General features: G+C 47.0%; 1 protein-coding gene across 3 annotated transcripts in view; it reads right to left on the bottom strand.

Annotated features, from left to right (window-relative positions):
* Capn8 (calpain 8) overlaps positions 1-13263 on the bottom strand; it is a 67035-nt gene extending 53772 nt beyond the window's left edge. Inside the window, exons 1-2 of one of the 3 annotated variants that reach the window (XR_002377685.1) lie at positions 12979-13232; positions 5854-5923 (exon numbers count right to left, since the gene is read on the bottom strand). Coding sequence is in view for 2 of the 3 variants with exons in the window: in XM_021159314.1 (XP_021014973.1) it covers positions 5854-5923; positions 12979-13215 (307 nt within the window). In the remaining variant the exon portion in view is untranslated. Of the gene's footprint in view, positions 1-5853; positions 5924-12978 lie in introns of all 3 variants that reach the window. The other 2 variants (XM_021159314.1, XM_021159327.1) reach the window with 2 other exon arrangements.
* Between the last annotated feature and the right edge of the window lie 5423 nt (positions 13264-18686).

The following is an 18686-nucleotide window of genomic DNA, read 5'->3' as shown; positions in this document are numbered from 1 at the left end:
ATTACTAATCCAAAGAGAGAACAGGAGTCCCCCAGGGAAGGAATAGGGATGGGGGTGCCAGGGTGATAGATTGGACGAGGAAGGAAGCCAGGGCCCTGGGCTCAGAGGACAGACATGACTTAGCAGTGGGAAAGCCCAAACTGTGTCACACCCCTCTCCCCACCCCATACATATACATTTAAATGTCCCACTGTTCTTTTTTATACTGTCTACCAAGAGCCACTTCCCATTTCTTTTGAAAAGTCTTCTCTGCAGCTTGTATAGTGCTCACCATCCTAACAGTGGGTCCAGGCCCCAGAGTGGGTTGGCTATAAGGAAGTTTACCTTTCTGTCTGCAGCAACTGGCCCAGTATGCGGGTGACCATCCCAACCATCATATCAGAAGCCTCCCAGGACATCTATAAAGTCAAAGTTACTGGGGAGGATGGGAGACCAGTGGTGGTCAGATTCCCCATCTCATGGATCTTCTCTTCCATGCAAGGGATAACAGCCAACTCATACAAACTAGCAGAGATGGAAGATGGTCAGAAGGTATGCCAGGAACATTTAGATCCACAGATACCAGCTCCACCAATGCCAACAGAGCAATCTCCTTTCTGTGAGCCAGTATATTCCCCATTTTCTTTAGGGTAGTTGGGTAGAACATCTAAAGCCAGGCACCAAATGAGTTATGATACAAAAATGTACCTTCTTGTGTGACAGCCACTTAGCTCAATGCCACAGAGACATCAGATACTCTGGGACATGCACTGGTCAAAATGCAAGGACAGAGGAGGAGATGCCATGGCAAGTAGAAGACTACGATAGGGACAAAGGAGCATTGAGGTATGACAGTGGACTACTGTGATGGCTTAAATGAGTACAATCATGGATCTGTGGAGCACTGTGATGAGATAGTGGAGCACTGTTGTGAGGTAGTGGAGCACTGTGATGGAACCATGGAGCACTATGATAAGGTAGTAGAGCACTATGATGGAATGGTAGATCACTATTATGGAATATTATACAGGGAAGGTATAACAGTGTGGTAGAGTTTTAAAACATTGTGAGAGTTTGTTCATAGGAAGCACTGTGCTTTGAGAGCGTTGTTTGGAACAATAGAGCACTGATATGAGACAGAGGTACTGTGGTGGACAATAGAGAACCATAATGGGACATGAACACTCGGATGGGACAGTGGAGTATTACAAAGAGGAAATAAAGCACTGCAATGGGACGGTGTGGCACTGTGAAAGACAGAACACTGGGGTGATTGATATAAGGGATGGATGTGTCAAGACAGTGCAGCATTGCAGTCATGTTTGATGCACGGTGGAGCTTCCCGATAGTACAGTGAAGAATTTTGATTGGATGATGAAGCATTGTGATGGGAATGGGGTGCTTTGATGGGACATTGGAGCACCATCATCAGACAGTGGAGCACCATCATGGGATAGTGGGACATTATAATGGGACTGAGCATTGTGATGAAAAAGATGCACATCGTGATTCGTAAACGAATCATTGAGATAATACCACTATGATGAAACACTGGATCACTATAATGGGAAAATGGAGCACTGTGGTGGGACAGTAGAGAATTGCAATGGGACAGAGAACTGGGATGAGACAGGTCTACACTGGGATAGAAGGATAAGTGTGATGAAACAATGGGGTATTGTGATGGGACAATGGAACACTGATAGCACAGTGTTGCCCAGGGATAGGACCATGGAGCACTATCGTGGGATAGTGGAACATTATGATGAAGCAATGGACAGAACATTGTGATGAGGTGAACACACTTTGTGGTAGAACATTGGAGCACTATGATAATTTGGTGGAGCATTATGGTGAGTCAGGAAAACAGAGCATTATGATGGGACACTGGAGCACTGTCGTCGTGGAGTCAGGAAAACAGAGCATTATGATGGGACACTGGAGCACTGTCGTGGGTCACTGGAGCACTGTGATGGCACAGTAGAACAATGGGATGAGACAATGGGAAACGGTGATAAGAAAGTCAAGGATTATAAGGAACAATGGAGTATGGTGATGGAGCAGTGGAGCATGATGATGAGATGTGGAGCACTGTGACGGGACAGTAGAGCACTGGGATGACACAATAGAACAATAGGATGGGACAATAGAGCATTGGGATAAGAAAGTCAAGGATTATGATGAAACAATGGAACATGGTGATGGGCCAGTAAATAATTGTGATGAAATGGTGGAGCACTGGGATGGGATGGTGGAACACTGGGATGAGATGGTGGAGCACTGGGATGGGATGGTAGAGCACTGGGATGGGATGGATGGTAGAGCTCTGGGATGAGATGGTGTGAAACACTGGGATGAGATGGTGGAGCACTGGGATGGGATGGTAGAGCACTGGAATCAGATGGTGTGGAGCACTGGTATGGGATGGTGGAACACTGGGATGGGATAGTTAAGCACTATGATGGGGCAGTAGAACACCATTATGGGATGGTAGAATATTCTGATGGAACGATGGCACACTCTAGTTGGGACTTTGAAGCATCATGAAGAAAATGGGCATTTTATAGCAGAATGGAAGACTGTAATGGGTGTCAGTGGAGGAGTGTTGCAACTCTGAAGTATTGTTTAGAGATACTGCTACACTTTGTTTTTTAAATGTGCTTCTCAAAAATTATCATAAGAATCCTATGAAAAAGAAGTTGTTTTCAGCTCTGTGTTTTGGTACACAAGTGTAATCCCAGCACTCAGGGAAATCGGAGGCAGAAGGAGCAGGAGAACATGGCCCACCCAGCTTACAGAGTGAGTTTAAGGCCTGTCTGTGCAACTTAGTCAGATTCTATCTTAAAATGAATTTTGAAAGGAGGGAGGGCTCTGGTATTGCTTAGTGGTACCACTCCTGTCTGGTATGCCCAATTCAGACTGGTTCAATCCCCAGTACAATAGAAATAAACAAATGACCTCTTTTTTGTATATAAATTAAGTATTTTAAAATTCTAATTGAAGAAAAATACGACACCCAAGTGCTGGTGTTGGACTCTGGAATGCAAACAAGGCATTAAGCAAGCATTACCTTCTGCCACGCCCAAATTGGCAAGTGCTTTGTCGAGCTTCCTAGGCCCTTAGGAAGGTGAGCTCTATCCAGTGAGGAACCTTTCCTCATTGTTCAGGACCGACCCTGACTCGGACCCTGACTCGGACCTCCTGGGCCACTGGTTTCAGCCTCGGCTATGAGACACCTTCTCTTCTGCATACTAAATACAGTCTTGACAAACAGGAACCCGGGCACCTGCTCTCCTCAGGTGCTCAGTGACCCCTTCTCTAGCTCTCTTCATTAAGATCCACCACCACAGCGGCAGCTCCAGTTCTTTTGATGTGAGCAGGAATCAGAGAACCAGGCAGGTTCATTTCCTGTGCTTCCAGCCTGGGTCTCCATCCACCACACACATTCTCCATGGAAACGCTCCAGCCCCTTCTGGAGGCTCTCAAATCTCCTTGCTTAACAGCAATCAAAGGACAATCCCACCAAGTCAATCAATGAAAAATCTCTCATTAACAGCCTTTCCCAAAGTTAAAAGGTCTCTAACAAGGAGCCATTAAAGGCAGACATTCAAAGTTGTGTTTCCCTGGGCTGTGCGCTAAATTAGACTAACTGTTTAGCTTGAAGGAAAAGGGCAGCTTGTCCTCACCCGGAGCACGCAAAAGGTCAGCACATTCACCCGCTCTGGGAGGCTCACACCACGGCCAGGGAGACGCAGGGTATGCATTTCTGGGAGTGGGGCACTCGTGTGTGGCATCCCGTTTGTTTCCTGCTTTGTAGTCACGCTGCCTGAGTTCTCCCTGAGCTATTTGCTGTACTCATTGAGGGACAGAACGTTGAAAGCATTTCAAATCAACTGCCCTGCAATCTTCCAAGTCATGATGGTCTCCCACAGGCTGAGGAGAAAAAGGTTTTCCAGGCTGGCACAAGGAGGGAGGGGAAGAGGGAGAAGGGGAGGGGAAGAGGAGGGAGAATTGGCTAAGAAACAAAGGGGTTGGTGTAGAAGGAGGGTGTTGCTTATTTTCATCAAGTAGCCTCTCTCTCTCTCTCTCTCTCTCTCTCTCTCTCTNCACACACACACACACACATACATACACACACACACACACACACACACATCTCTAATCTGTGTTTTGTAGTTCTCCACTGACTAGGTAGCAAAGCAATGTGGAAGATTAGCAAGTTTAATTTAGGATCCCATTGTGCCATAAAACTATTAAATTTTGTTCAGTTCTGTGTAGAAACTGCCATCGGGGAGGCTGTGGGGTTAGGTTAGGAGGGCTGAGGTCAACAGAGCTAACCCATTACCAAGGACAGCCTTTGCTTCTTCCTCTTTTATGAGATATATACACTTTAAACATTGGAAATGTTTATATAATGGGACTGAGGAGTCATGCCGTGTGCAGAGGGCTGTTTGTTGTTTGTTTTCTGGTAGCCATGGGGGTTCAACCTAGGCCCTCCTGCATGCTAAGCAGGCGCTCTACCTCTGAGCCCAGCCCTGAGAACAGGACTTCTGAATGCTCTTTCCATATCACACATCTCTCCCAATCACGTGATTCCTACAAGCCAATCATTGTTTTTCTTTAAAAGAAGTAAGGCAACAGTTGTACCTACTTTGTGTTTAAACAGTTAAGAACTGGTTCAAACTTGATACACTTTCAAGGAAACTTTGTTCCCTAATAATATTCTGATATATACATATATAAAGTTCTTTTCCGGATGTTCTTCAGTGGATAGATGGCTGGCCTACTACACCAAAAGCCATGAGTTTGATCCCTAGCATGCCCTGTAATGGGCGGTGGGCTTGACACACAGGCCTGTAATCTCAGATCCTCTAGAGATGGAGGGCAGTGGGTGACTTCATGCTTATTTTCTGCCTCTGCCAGCCCAGGGCCACTCAGGATAAAATTCACCCCAGCCCAAAAAATGCCCTAAGTATGTCTCTATGCATATCCTCAGCATATTTAAACTCTGATGAGAAGATATGAACAATTAGTGGTTAGGAACTGCCTTGAATGATTCTCTTTGGAAATAAGATACAAACTTTTGTAATCAACAAAGTGAATTGTTACTGTTTTGTCAAACTCTTCTGATGGGTAAACTTTGTTTATTATTTGTGGTGCTGGGGAGTGACCAGGAGGCCTCTTGTATTCCAGCATGACCTCCGGGGCTGAGGTGCACCTCTGAGAGCATAGAACATACAAAACAGAGATAAAAATATTTTCTAAATTGAATTGCTGCTGGCTTGAAAAGACTGTGAGACTTGGGGAATGGTGGGTTTTCTGAGCCAGGTGGGTGTTTGTTTATTTGTTTGTTTGTTTCCTTACTCATTTGTCTGGAGGACTGAGCCCAGGACCTCATCCTAGTGGGTACCCGTTCTTCCATGACTCCTTAGCCCCCTAAAAGGAGGCTCTTGTTTCCAGGATCCCCGCCTGTGAAAGAATGTTTGGCTATGAAAGATAGGATCATGTTTTCTTACTCACAACCGAGGCATCTTCTCTGCTGTAATTACACAGAGAGGGCCATTCCACAGCAAGCTCTACCTGCTTAAGGCTCTTTCGGAAAACATCCCCGGGTTTCTATCATAGGTATGTAATCCTGGCTCTTCACTCTAGCGTGAAAGGAGTTCAATGAGCTGGCAGAAAATGGCCGACCAAGGGAAGCCAAAAGTTAGTCACAGCACTGAGACCCACCATGAAACACGCAGCCGCAGAAAACAGAAGCCCATATGTGCGTAATTGGGTTGGCAGTGTCTTAACAGCTTAATCTGATGTTGCTCATTCTGCACGCTCTCCCGCCCTCGCCCTACATAAATAGGACTCAACCCAGTTACTCACCAAGACCCCCCTGGCGGATGTCTGTGCGGGTGGCTCCGCCAACGATAAACTGAGGGTTGGGACACAATTCCTGAAAGTAGTTTAGGAGAAAACACAAGTCAGAAGATGCTGTTTAAGGGTGGAGGCAGCACAGGTCGGCACAGAGCTCGGACCTAGAAGAAGCTAGCAGGTTGTCTACCACTACACACACAGGACTCTACTCCTCTGCAGATTGAAGACCAGAGAAGGGAGGACACCAGAGGCACACAGCTACCAGTCCACAGGACAAAACCTGGAGCCCAAAGCCCCTATAATGAGCAGGATGTTGATTACTCTGCAGGCTGGGTGTGTGGGTGTGTGGGTGTGTGTCGTGTGGGTGTGACAAGGATGAAGGGTGTGTTGTGGCAGGAGAAAGGCAAAGGCTGAGATACTAATACACTGAGATCTGACCCTGCCCATTGGACAGCAGCCCTGTGTGTTGTGGCAGGAGAAAGGCAAAGGCTGAGATACTAATACACTGAGATCTGACCCTGCCCATTGGACAACAGCCCTCTTTACACAGAGGCCCAATTAGAGAGGGCTGTTTGCCAAAAAGCAATGCCCACTGCAGACACCCCTTAAACAACTGACTAGGAAGCAGGGATCTTGTAGCTGATGGGATGGTGACGGCATTGGGAAGGAAGTCGGGATAAGCTGTCAGGGAGTACCACTTCCAGACAGGAGAACTCGGATATGATAAGGTCATTCCCCAGCCTCCACTTGGCATCTGTTCACTGGTGATGTCACCTAGACTAGGGGAGAGGGACCAGGAAGCTTGCTCTCAGCATTTTTTTTTCTTTGTTTATCCAGGAAGGACTTACTGGGCCCCGTTCTGCATATTATGGTATCAGCAGGCAGGGAGAGGGAAGGATGGTGGACTGAAGAGAACAAAGGTAAGACACTGGCCTGCAAGTGCTTTTGGTTTGGGCAGGAAAATCAAGCTGACGTTATTGGGAAACATTGAAAAAAATAGCGCATATTAAAAGTCCATCGGGAATTCTGGCTGACCAACTGACCACATGTAGGCAATGGTGGTCTACCAAAACGGTGGACTCTAGTACAGTCTGCAAAAGGGTGTCCAAAGAAGGCAGTCAGAGAGGACACAAGACAAATTGTTAAAGGGAATGGGTGAGACCTCAAGGGACCAAGGGGAACTTGGACCACACTTACTGAGAGGTATTAAATCAATGGGCTGCACCACAGAGGGGCTGGTTAGGGCTACAGAGTGAGAAGCATTGCTTACTCCAGAGATGTGAAGAAATGATATGTCCTACCTGACAAGGAGACAAGAGAGTGGGGGCCTAGGTGGAGCTGTGAACAGGGGTTCTGAGATCCTACAGTAGGAGACAGAACTTTCTGGAAGGCAGTCCTACAGTTTTATATCAACCTGTCAGCTCCTGCCTTCTTGGCCAAAAACAGCCCCTCCCCTAACGCCTCACTCTCCTGACCCAAGTGTTACTTTTTATTTACATTTTTTTACTGAGAAAGTAACTGTTACTGATGGACAAAATTCCAACAAGACGTAATAAAATGCCTTACGATTTCTAACACATCCTTCCAAAAACTGTCTTAAATATAATAGCACATTTTCATGCGTGTCTGTGTGTGTCTTAGTCAACTTTCCTATTACTATAACGATATAGCTGGGGTAATCAACTTACAAAGAAGAAAGTTGTCAGGCAAGTCCCAGCACTTGGAAGAATGAAGCAAGACCATTATTTTGAGGCTTTATTAAAGACTCTATTTAGAGGAGAGGGATAGGAAAGAGAGGGAAGAAGGAAAGAACCGGGAGGAAGAGGAGAAGGTAGAGGAGGAAAAAGAGGAAGGAAAATCTCCTTTGGGCTCACATCTTTGAAGGTTCAGTCCATGATCCTTTCGATTGTCTGGGGTTCTGTGGTGAGGCAGATATCATGGTAAGACTGTGTGGTAAACAAGGCCTGATCACCTCATGACTTCAAGGAGGAGAAAAAGAGGGAGAGAGAAGAGCCAGGGTCCTAATTGCCCCTTCAGAGAAACACTCTCAATGATTGTGAGACACACTGTCTAACTGTCCTACGGCATGTCCCCATCATCCTAAGATAGGCCCTCTGGGAAAGACACGTGCAAACTATGGCACTAGCACTCACCCCCCACTGTGTGTGTGTGTGTGTGTGTGTGTGTGTGTGTGTGTGTGTGCGCGCGCGCTCTCGAGTGCATTTGAGTCTGTGTGATCATAGGCACCTTTTACATCTTTTATTAGAACAAAGAGAATTTTACAGTTGCATTAAAAGTTCCATGAATCATTCAGCCAGCCCTCCAGTGAGGGAGATTTAATTTCTGCTCTATTTTGTTTCAATCTTCAGCAGTCTCTGGTGGCAAATGAAAGAAGGGTGTGATGGGTCAGAGAGATGGCTCAGAGGGTACAGGTAACTGCCACCAAGCCTGACAGACAACCTGAGTTTAATTCCTGAGGACTCATTGGGGGGAGAGGAGAACCTCCCTCTGTTTTCACATAGGATAGTACATTGGTACACACACACACACACACACACACACACACATACATACACCCCACATACATACAATACACACACTACACAACATAATACATATACAACATACATACACACCACATATACATAACACACGGCATGTGTGGACATTGGTACACACACATACACCCCACATACATACAATACATACACAACTACACAACATAATACACATACAACATACACACACCACATACACACAATACACAACACACTACACACCACATATATACAATACATACCACAATATACACACACAACACAGACTACATACCACACCATACACACACACATACACACAAACACATGTATCACATACACATACCATACACACACATACACACAAACATACACACAAAACACATACAACACATACCATACACAAACACATATATCACATACACATACACACAACACAATACACATACAACACCTACCACAACACACACAGCATATATCACAATACACACATATGCATACACATACTACACACAGAACACACACATATACCCACCACATACAGCACATACATATAACACACACCACAACATACATAATACATAGCACAACACACACTACCTACCACAGCACATACACATATACTTACTTACACATACCACACACAGCATGCTCATACACACCACACCACACACATACCACACTCATTCATACACAGCACACACACACAACACAACACACACACCACATACACAACACACACATACTATACATAGCACACACACAACACATTACATGCATATCACATGTACCACATACACACCACATACATACATACCCTACACACACACACATACACACACACACACAGCATGCACCACACACACACACACACACACACACAGCNTGCACCACACACACACACACACACACACACACACACACACACACTCCATTAAATATAAAAGCCATAGCTACAGTGCTGCTGTCAGGTGCTCATGAGCTCTCTCTGGACCATGATTTCCTGACAACTAAAAGGTGGGGGAGTTTGAAAAGGCTAGCTAAAAAGTAGCAGATTGGAAAATCTTTTAATTTAAATGTTGCTTGTATAAAGAAGGAAGTAACTTCGAGACAGAAGGAAGAAAGCACATTGAATGGGGGTTTGAAAGAGTCTCCTTCCTTAAACAATTCTGTTTTTAAAAACCCCCTCCTACTGTTATTCTGCTAAATGGACATAGTACCAAACTGCTCTAAATGTGTATGTCTATACCACCATTCTTACAGCAAGGTGATGGTTCAGAATGCAGAAACTGGGTGTCACTCAAGTGCTCAGCCACCAATGGAACAACCCTGTCACACTTCCTCCCCTCAAGACTCTGGGGCCATCTCAGAAGAGGGGTCAGAGGACTGTATGAGCCAGAGGTAGGGGATGAACAGAGCAAAGCAATGACTTCTAGACAGGGTCGGACCCTCAGGGACTCATGAAGTAGGGACAGGGTGGGAAGGTGGAGGGGTGGGGTCTAGAAGAAGTTGGAAGGGTTGAGGTGAATATGATCAACAGCCATTGTAAGCATATCTTAAAAATCTTTAATAATTAATAAAAATATTTTAATTCATTCATCCATCAGTCCCATGAAATCTACCTTCTTCACAACTCCTTAAAACTGATCGCCTATGTCACCAGTAGCCCCAGAATGAGCATCTTCTAACCCATCTCACTGGGTGCTCCTTAACATTTGCTGCCTTTGGCTTGCTCTCCCTCAAAAGTCTTCCTCTGTGGTGTGTGTCTTCTTAGCTCTTGAGTTTCATGTCTCTCAATACACTGTCTTGGTCTCCCCTGTGGAGACTCTCACTCTAGGAACCCAGGGACCCTGGGCTTGGTCCTCAGCCTCTGTTCTGGTTCCATTTCATATGTCATTTCATGTCCCTTTATCCTCGTGAGCAAGGTATTGGGGAAATCAATCAAACTCAACTAATAACCATAGATGACGCTGTTGCTTCCAAAGTGGCTCTCTGCTCTGTCTGCTTAATTCCATCACGCCGTTCATGTGACAGAAGCTAAAGACACTCATATTCAACGTCTACTAAGCTCTGCTACAATCTTAGGTTTAAGTAAGAAGAGAGAATGCTGGCAAAGCCATTCAGGAAAAAAAAAAAAAAGCCATGACCTGTATGTTACATGGATCTTACAAGGGTCACAGAAAGTCCCCAGCCCCACAACCCATAGGGAGATAAGACCTGGTCCATTGAATGCTTCTAGCTTCGCCTGTTGCCCACCATGTCTTATCTGCTCTAAGGACCCTGGACCATTGCCCTCTCTGAACATCTTGCTTACACGCCCTTCCACAGCCCAGCACCTTCACTCTCACCCATGCCCTCTTTCTCCACCAATCCTGACTCAGCTCTCTTCCCTAATTTTCCTGTCCAATTGCACAGTGGAGCTTCAGTGATTCCTCGCTGAGCTCCCGTGCATTTTATCCATTTAACGGGTACTCTCTGGACATTCTGTCATGGAATGCCAGCTAGAGACAACTCGTTTTCTAAGGATATACATATTCTCTCATCCAGACTCACTTGGAGCCCAAGGAAGTGGGTAAGACTGTGGTTCTCACTTCATGGATGAGGAAACTGGTTCTCAGAGAGGTTAGTAACCTACCCGCAGTCACTCGGCTAGTGGATGATAGATGAGGGACCAGAACCCTGACCACTGTGAAACATCCCAGCCCACGTTCCTCTCCACCACAGTATCACTCAGCGTCTGCCGATTCTTTGTCCCCTCCTTAACTAGCTAAAGCTCCCCAAGACACCTCCCTGCACAGGAGAAGTGCACAGCGAATCATGGCTGAATTGGAAACCCTAAGGCCACTAATCCAAGAGGTAGCAGTTAGAGAAAGAATGGATGCTCCAAACTGAGCCTACTGCCATCCATCCAGTAACTTTCCAACAATTCGACCCCTCCATGTGTCTCTTAACTGGGGTCCTTATTATGTGCTTGGTGTGGCTTCGCTCTTGACTAAGTATTTGATCAATATGCTGCTCAATTGCCAAGGAGAGCGAAAGGATACTTCTGGCAGAAGAAAAAAAAATATTGACCAGGCTGTGCTAAGTCCATTTACACGGGGCATTACATACATCACAGGAGCTTGGGATAGATGCTGAGCCCACACGGTGAGACAAAGGAGCTAAGAGCACTGGAGATCAGCGCAACCAGCTGCTGTCTCTGGGGTGGAGTTGCGGCACTTCACCCATGTAAACAGAAAAACCCTAAGGGATTTCAACCTCCCAACGGAGCGTTCATCTTGAGAATCCAGTGTGATCTGGAAACCTTCGCGTAGACAAACGTGTCTTCCGTTCCTTGAGACAAGAAGAGCCTAGGTAGACCTTCTACTTAGAAGCATAAGAACAAGCAGAAGCAGTCATACGCCCCCCGGGTGTAGATCCAAAAGAATCACAGTCAGCTACAATTGTGACACTTGTGCACCCATGTTTATTGTAGCTCTAGCCATGGTATGGAGTCAACTGGGTACCTATCCACAGATGAATAAATTAAAAAAATGTATAGTTATGTGGGGGTATATGTGTGTGTGCAGTATTGTTCATTATAAAGAAGAAAATCGTGTCATTTGTAGGAAAATGGACAGAAGCAAAAAAAAAATCACCATTTTACCTGAAGTGAGCCCAATTCACAAAGATAAATATTACATATTTTCTCTTGTATGTGAAACTTAGGGAAGTGTAGAAGTAAAGGGATGGCTATCAGGATGTGGAAGAGCAAATGAAGCAAACACCTTAATGTCCAGGATTATTAGATTATATATCATCATATATATATATATATATATATATATATATATATAATATATATGTATATATATATAAAACAGCTCCCAAAGTAAAGAAAGGGTTATCCTCAAAAGTGCCAAGTCAAACAAAAAAGCAAGCAGAACCACTGAGAAATAAGCAAAGGTTTTAAACACTTGTCCCTCTAGAGGATGCACCCATGATATATAAAGCACAGCATCCATTATCATCAGGGACATGCACATCAAGACCACAGTGTGACCACACCCACCGACTTTAGGATGGCTTCCACCTCTCTCTCCTCTCCAGCCTTGGCAGAACCTTCGATGACCTTCAGTAACCCACGTCCCTCAGCAGCGATGCTATCGCAGTTTGCCCTGGCTGACTGTGTCTAACCTTGGTTTGTTCCCCTGTGTGCTGGCCCGGGGGCACTGTGCAGTGCTAAGTACCCTGTGTTCTGTGTCTCTTACACGCAGGACAATTACACCCTGAGATTTATTTCTCGTTCTCCTAACCACACTGAAATACAATGGTTCCAGCCACACTATTTTTAGGGTGGAAAAACTGAAGCTCAGTGAGCTGTCGCTCAAGGCCACATCAGCAGAGCCACTCATGAGGTCTGACTTGTCCAGCTCTAAAGCCTGTGTGTGTTCTTCTTTAGAAATAATTTTAGGAAATAAGGCAGATGTCAGAACTATAGCACCTGAAAACAGAATCCAGAACTGTTACTTACTTCAACTCTTGACCTGATTGACAACTCTGTACCCTGTGTGACACTCAATTGTGCCTTGCCACGGTCACTTCCCTATTGCCTTACCGTGGGTCGCTTCCATATGATGCCTTGAGTTTCTGCAGAGCCTGGCCCAAGATCCCTGTAGCCCAAAGCTGACGGACATGCTGGGAATTCCGGGTCTTTAAATAGGACCCCCGAGTTCAAGCATTGCTTTCTCAGAGTCTCGAAGTCCTGGCCCAGATACTTCACAGCATTCTGGTTAGAGCCAAGGCCCTGAGCAGCTGCACGTTGCTTGGATATTCCAGCTGCCAGGGCTGCCATGGCCTGGCTGTGCGTCCTGTAGGTGACAGGAAAGCAGGGCTTCTGTGTCCTCTCAGACATCCGCCCTATGGGGATGCTGCCCTATAAGGCAGCTCCCAGGGAGGTGTGGCCTATAAACTTTCCACCTGAGGGAGGCCCTGTTCCAAAGGGACATGAGTCATAAACAGAGTCAAATATGTATCCAAGGTGCAGGCGACTCTGCCCCACCTTCTCCTGCTGTTCACTATTTGGACGACACAGTGGAGGCTATCAGGAGCCTCCAGAAACTGGGTAAGGAGGGGTGATTTCTCCTCCAGAGACTATGTAAGGAGAGGCCCTGCTCACGGCTTGGTTTTAGTCCAGTGGAAATGACTGAGGTCTGTGGGTGCCCAGAAAAGAAAGAGAATAACCCTCTGCTCTTTCATTTTGACTGAGCATGGTGCCTTGCCTGCATGTACACCTGGGCACTACATAAGTGATCTGTCCTTGGAAGCCAGAAGAGGGCACCAGAGTCCCCAGAACTGGAGTTCCAGACAACTGTTAGCTTCCATGTGGGTGTTAGGAGTCCAATGCAGATCTTTGCAAGAACAGCCAGTGCTCTCTCAAACCCTAAGCCATTGCTCCATCTCCAACTTCTGCTCTTTTCAGTCACTTGTGTTCATTTGTTACAGAAGACACAGGCAACCAGTACAGTGTGACAAGAATTCTCTGAACCACTTACCCACAACACAGTCTCCCTAGTAGCATGCGTTATTGCCACCATCTCGAAGAGCGTTCTGGGGGCTGTAAGATGCCTCAGTGGATACGAGGGCTTGCTACACAAGCAGGACAATCTACATTCAGAGGTAGAGGCCAAAGAATAAGGAGTCTGAGGTCACTGTGGGCTAAATAGTGAGTTCAAATCCAACCTGGGTTACGTGAGACCCTGTCTCTAAAATGAAATAAAACAGAATTTAAAATAATCATGATTCAGCAGTTCTGAGCTAAGTCTCTAGGACCCATATCAGTCTTTAGACCATTCACCTGCAGATGATTCTAAAACAGGGGTTCACACTGGACTCTGAACCAGATGGCTTCTGAGGCTGCCAGTCTTCCCACTGAGGGTCATCCACGTGTTCAGCCCTGAGCTTGGTGCTTCTGAGCGAGCATGTTTACCTCCCAAACGTGAAACAGACAAAAAACAGAGTTTCCCGTGATTCACCAGAAATACAACGTCAGCATGACCTTCCCGGGCAGGAGGCAGTTATCCGGAAGCTTTGGCTCCTCCGTGCCTCGGGAGCCCCCATCACTCCCTCAACGCCTCTATTTGCGTCAATGCTCGCTCAGTGTTGGGCTCACTTAGGGTTCACAGCTAAGTTTCCACCCCGCACAAGGCTAACCTATCCTTCCTCTAAACCAGAACCCCAGCTCCACCCCATCCCCTGGCGTTGCCTGGAACACTGAAGATTCTACAAGCCTTGAAGCCCTAATTTGGGTGGGGGAGGCATTTTTATTCCTGACCCTATTGCCTAGTTAACTGAGATTCGTGCTGAGTCACAGGAACCAGTTGGTCGCTCTGAACACAGTTTTCTGGCCATCCCCAGCACGCTAAGAGGAACGCGGGGCTTCTGCGTGGCTAGTGGGAGCCCGAGCACACCGGCCCTGCTGACTTTGCCACCTGTCCCCATGTCTTTCCTTCCTCCATGTCCTTTCCAGGAGCATTGCTTTCTGATTCGGGGATGTCGTGTTTGTCCCACCTCAGGGCTTTGCAGACGCTGTTCCTGCCAAACTGCAATACTCTGCTGCTCTGCTCTCTGCTCATCCTTCAGACCTGTGCCCCGGAAAGGTTTTCCCCAAGCCCAACCCTCAAATTTAGCCCCTCCCTCCTTTCCCACTATCAGATGAGTAGGCAAAGCCTCACCCAGCCCGGACTCCTGGCGTCAGTGAATTAAAGCCCCTCCGGCCCCATCAGGCTTTGTGTCCCACAAGGACCCTTATCGGGACCAGTTTTATTTGCCACTCAGTCCCCGGCTCCTAGGACTCTCCCAGAAACACAGTAAATATTTGTTATATGAAGAAACAACCGCATATCTAGATTTCCAGTAGATAAATAGATAGACCCTGGATGCTACAGACCTGGCAGCCCCCAGACAGGGTCACTGGTTAGTTAATAAAGAACTCATGGGAGCATTTGTTTTTCCTCTGTGTTTCTTCCCTAAAGCACCCGCCCTACCCCGCCAGACTGACAAAAAAAAAAAAAAAAAAAAAAAAAAACCGAGCAAGCCCTTCCTCTTCCAAGCACAGAAGCTGCACAGCTGGTAATTCTGCTTCCCCACGAGGGAGCTCCTCTGGGGTTAGCCATCTATCCTTCCTTCCCACTCCCCCTTCCTAAATTGCCTCGTTCCCGATCCAGATGCTATACCAAGAAGCCCTTCCTCATCAGGCAGGCAGGTCTGAGCCGCTGCAAATAGAGCCCTCATTTGCCCAGTCACGAAAAAAAAAAAAAAAAAAAAAAAAGAAATACGTTCAGGGAGGCCCCGGCACAGCAGCCCCTCTGGAGCAGACATGTCTACCTGTTATCCAGCCAGGCACCAAAGAGGAAGCAACCTGTACCCACAGCCTCTGTCCATCTGGACAGATGTCTTCCCAACTTTAAGCCCGAGACAGCTGCAAGAGCCAGAGCCAGAGCCCTGCCAAGAAGCCTCAGGATCCATTACAGAGGCAAGGAGTCTGTGCAGACACCTGCCTGGCAGCTCCTACTTAATAAAAGCACCTCTTGGCAAATAGCTCAAGTGCACAACCGCCAAATCGGCCCCTGAGCCTCACCCACAGGCAAACCCTCCTTGGCTATATGGAGCCAGGCAGTAGTGTCCCCTCAGCAAGAAAGATAGATCACCTTGGTTACACCCAAGGGCCCTAGTGTGCCTCTCAGGCAATTAAAATTTGTAAAGCTTGTTGTCTTGCATAGCTATCATGCTGGAAATGGGTGGGTGAAAGCTGGTGGATTTGCCTCCTGAGCCTCCCACGTTCGGAATGCTAAGGGAAGCGAGAGTTGGACGGTGCCTAGAGCCTCTCCGGGTGCTCTTACGAGGCTGGCAGAAGTGGAAAGCGGGACAGATGTTTTGGAAAACAGTCTGGCAGTTCTGCAAAATGCCAGACCGTGGAGTTTCATGGCAGCTCCCAGCAGCACTCCACCGTTAGAGAATAGCAAGTAGAGGTCCATTCACACCATGTGCGTGAAGAGTCCCTCGTGACAAAGGGGAGAAACGAGCACACACCAATCCGTGGGTGAGCAGACCAAATGCAGCACATCCCGGGGGACCTAGAAGGGAACAGCACTTAGTCATAAAAATGAATGCAGCACCTAGGTGTGATGTCATACACCTGGGAACTCAGTACTTGGGAGGCAAAGGCAGGAAGATGGTGAGCTCAAGGCTAGCCCAGAGGACTCCGCAAGAGATGGGGGTAGCTCGCAGTACACCATTCCCCTGACATGAGCAAGGCCCCAGATTCCATCCCCCAAGAGTGGAATACTGCTTCTTATGCTGAAACTTTATGCAAATTAAATGAAGCTAATCAACAAAGGCATGGCGCTCTACACGTCACTGTAATGAGACATCTAACAATCAAGTTCCATCCACAGTTTGCATCCTTACCGCAGGGAGGGTGTGACAGAGCTGAGCAACTCACATCACGGCAGCCCCAGAACACGACTGGCTGACTTCTAGAAGGCTCATCCCATTTTCTGACCTCCAAGCCTTCTTAAACGTGGTGCCATCTATATTCAAGGGAAGTCCCCCCAACCCCCCACTTAGCAGTCTCTGAAAATGCCTTCACAGACCCAGAATGCTTTACTCTTCTCTTAGGCACTCCTCAATCCAGTCAAGTTGACATCAAGATTAACCATCATGTCCAGTTAGTTACATGAGACTTTCAAAGCTGGCGAAGCTGTAGAGATGGGAAGTGACTGCCAGGAGCTGGGAAGGTGGGAGATGAGGACTGACTGCTTCTAGGTACACAACTTCTTTTTGTAGTGATGGTCTTAGCTAGGGGTGATGGCTGTACAACTAAAGCTCGCCCTTTAAATGTATGGCTAAAAACAATGGTGCTCATGTTGTGTGCGCTATTATATCTCAACACAGAATCTAAACGGAGCTGAGTTTTGTGACTCATGCCTGGAATGTCAGCACTCGGCAGCCTGAGTTACAGAGTGAATCTGACAACAGACTAGATGGCATAATAATGAGGGTGGAGCTGTGGGGAGGACAGAAGGACAAAGGAGGAGGAGGGAGGGAGGGAGGGAGGGAAATATGATGTAAGGGAAGACTTGCAGTAATGAGTATAAGGTTGGCTTCCCCAGGACATCAAATAGCTTGTTATGCTAAAGAGTACTGGGCTGTGTGCAGAACCTTCTCTAACTACACGAAAGAAAAGAGAAAGCTGACCAAGTGACGGTATTGGGGTATATTCCTCAGCAAGTCTGTGACATCACTCGTGGAACCTTGGGGTTATACCTCAGGCCCTCATCTCTGGCAAGAAGGGAGCAAATCAAGCCCAGTTGGGAAGCTGACTAAGATTGCCCTCCAGTGGCCAATGCAGGTCCGGCTGAACCAGCTTGGCTGAAGAGAGGGTGGTTAAACCCCTCAGTGGAATAAGCTGGGTCCACACAGGGCTTTTACATCAAATGGTCCGTCTGACAGCAAGGCCACAGCTAGACTCCTCCAAGGTCACTCGGGTAGCATATTCCAGGTCAAGTCTTCTGATCTGAAATCTTGCTATCTTCTCGCCACTAATACCTACAGTTTCCAAGGCATCTGAATAACAGGACGAGATGGAATGTGCCATCCATGGTGGCACCAGGAGGGCAGGGGCCACACATGAGCAGAGGAGCAAAAGGACAAATGAACACAGCCTGCCCCTGACAAACCATGTCGAGAAGGGTGGAGATCAAGGTAGAGGGATGGACTAAGAGGTCCATGAGTACCAGGAGGGATTCAGGGAAGTGGGTTCCAGTTGTGAAAGGGCTTAAGGGCAAGGATTTGGGGGAAAGGTGGTGAGAAGCCAGCACGTGAGATGTGGGAAGCAGGATAGCAATGCCACTGAGGAAGACCCTGCACACAGCATGCAGTGAGGAAGACTATGAACTGGGCACTGAGTGTATCTGCAATGCACTGCAGTGCAGTGGAGGAGGGGCAAGATGAAGAGATACGGAGGGACCAGGATAGCTCTTACCTGGCAAGGACATTTTCTCATAGTTAGAAGGCAACTTTTGGAACCAGGCAAGAACTAGTTGAGACCTAAACAGGATAGCAGAAGCAGGGTTGGACAAGGGAGAAACTAGTTCCTGAGTTGCCTCCTCTGTGAGGCTATGGGTGATAGCAGATGAATAAAGACAAAGAGGAGATGTGGCCATGGTCCTTTTCCACCCCACCCAGTGTATGTGGTGTGTGTGTGTGTGTGTGTGTGTGTGTGTGTGTGTGTGAGAGAGAGAGAGAGAGAGAGAGAGAGAGAGA

The sequence above is a fragment of the Mus caroli genome, chromosome 1 (assembly GCF_900094665.2).
Source record: "Mus caroli chromosome 1, CAROLI_EIJ_v1.1, whole genome shotgun sequence".
In the NCBI taxonomy this organism is placed as follows: domain Eukaryota; kingdom Metazoa; phylum Chordata; class Mammalia; order Rodentia; family Muridae; genus Mus; species Mus caroli.
This window is presented reverse-complemented; position numbering and strand designations above follow the sequence as displayed.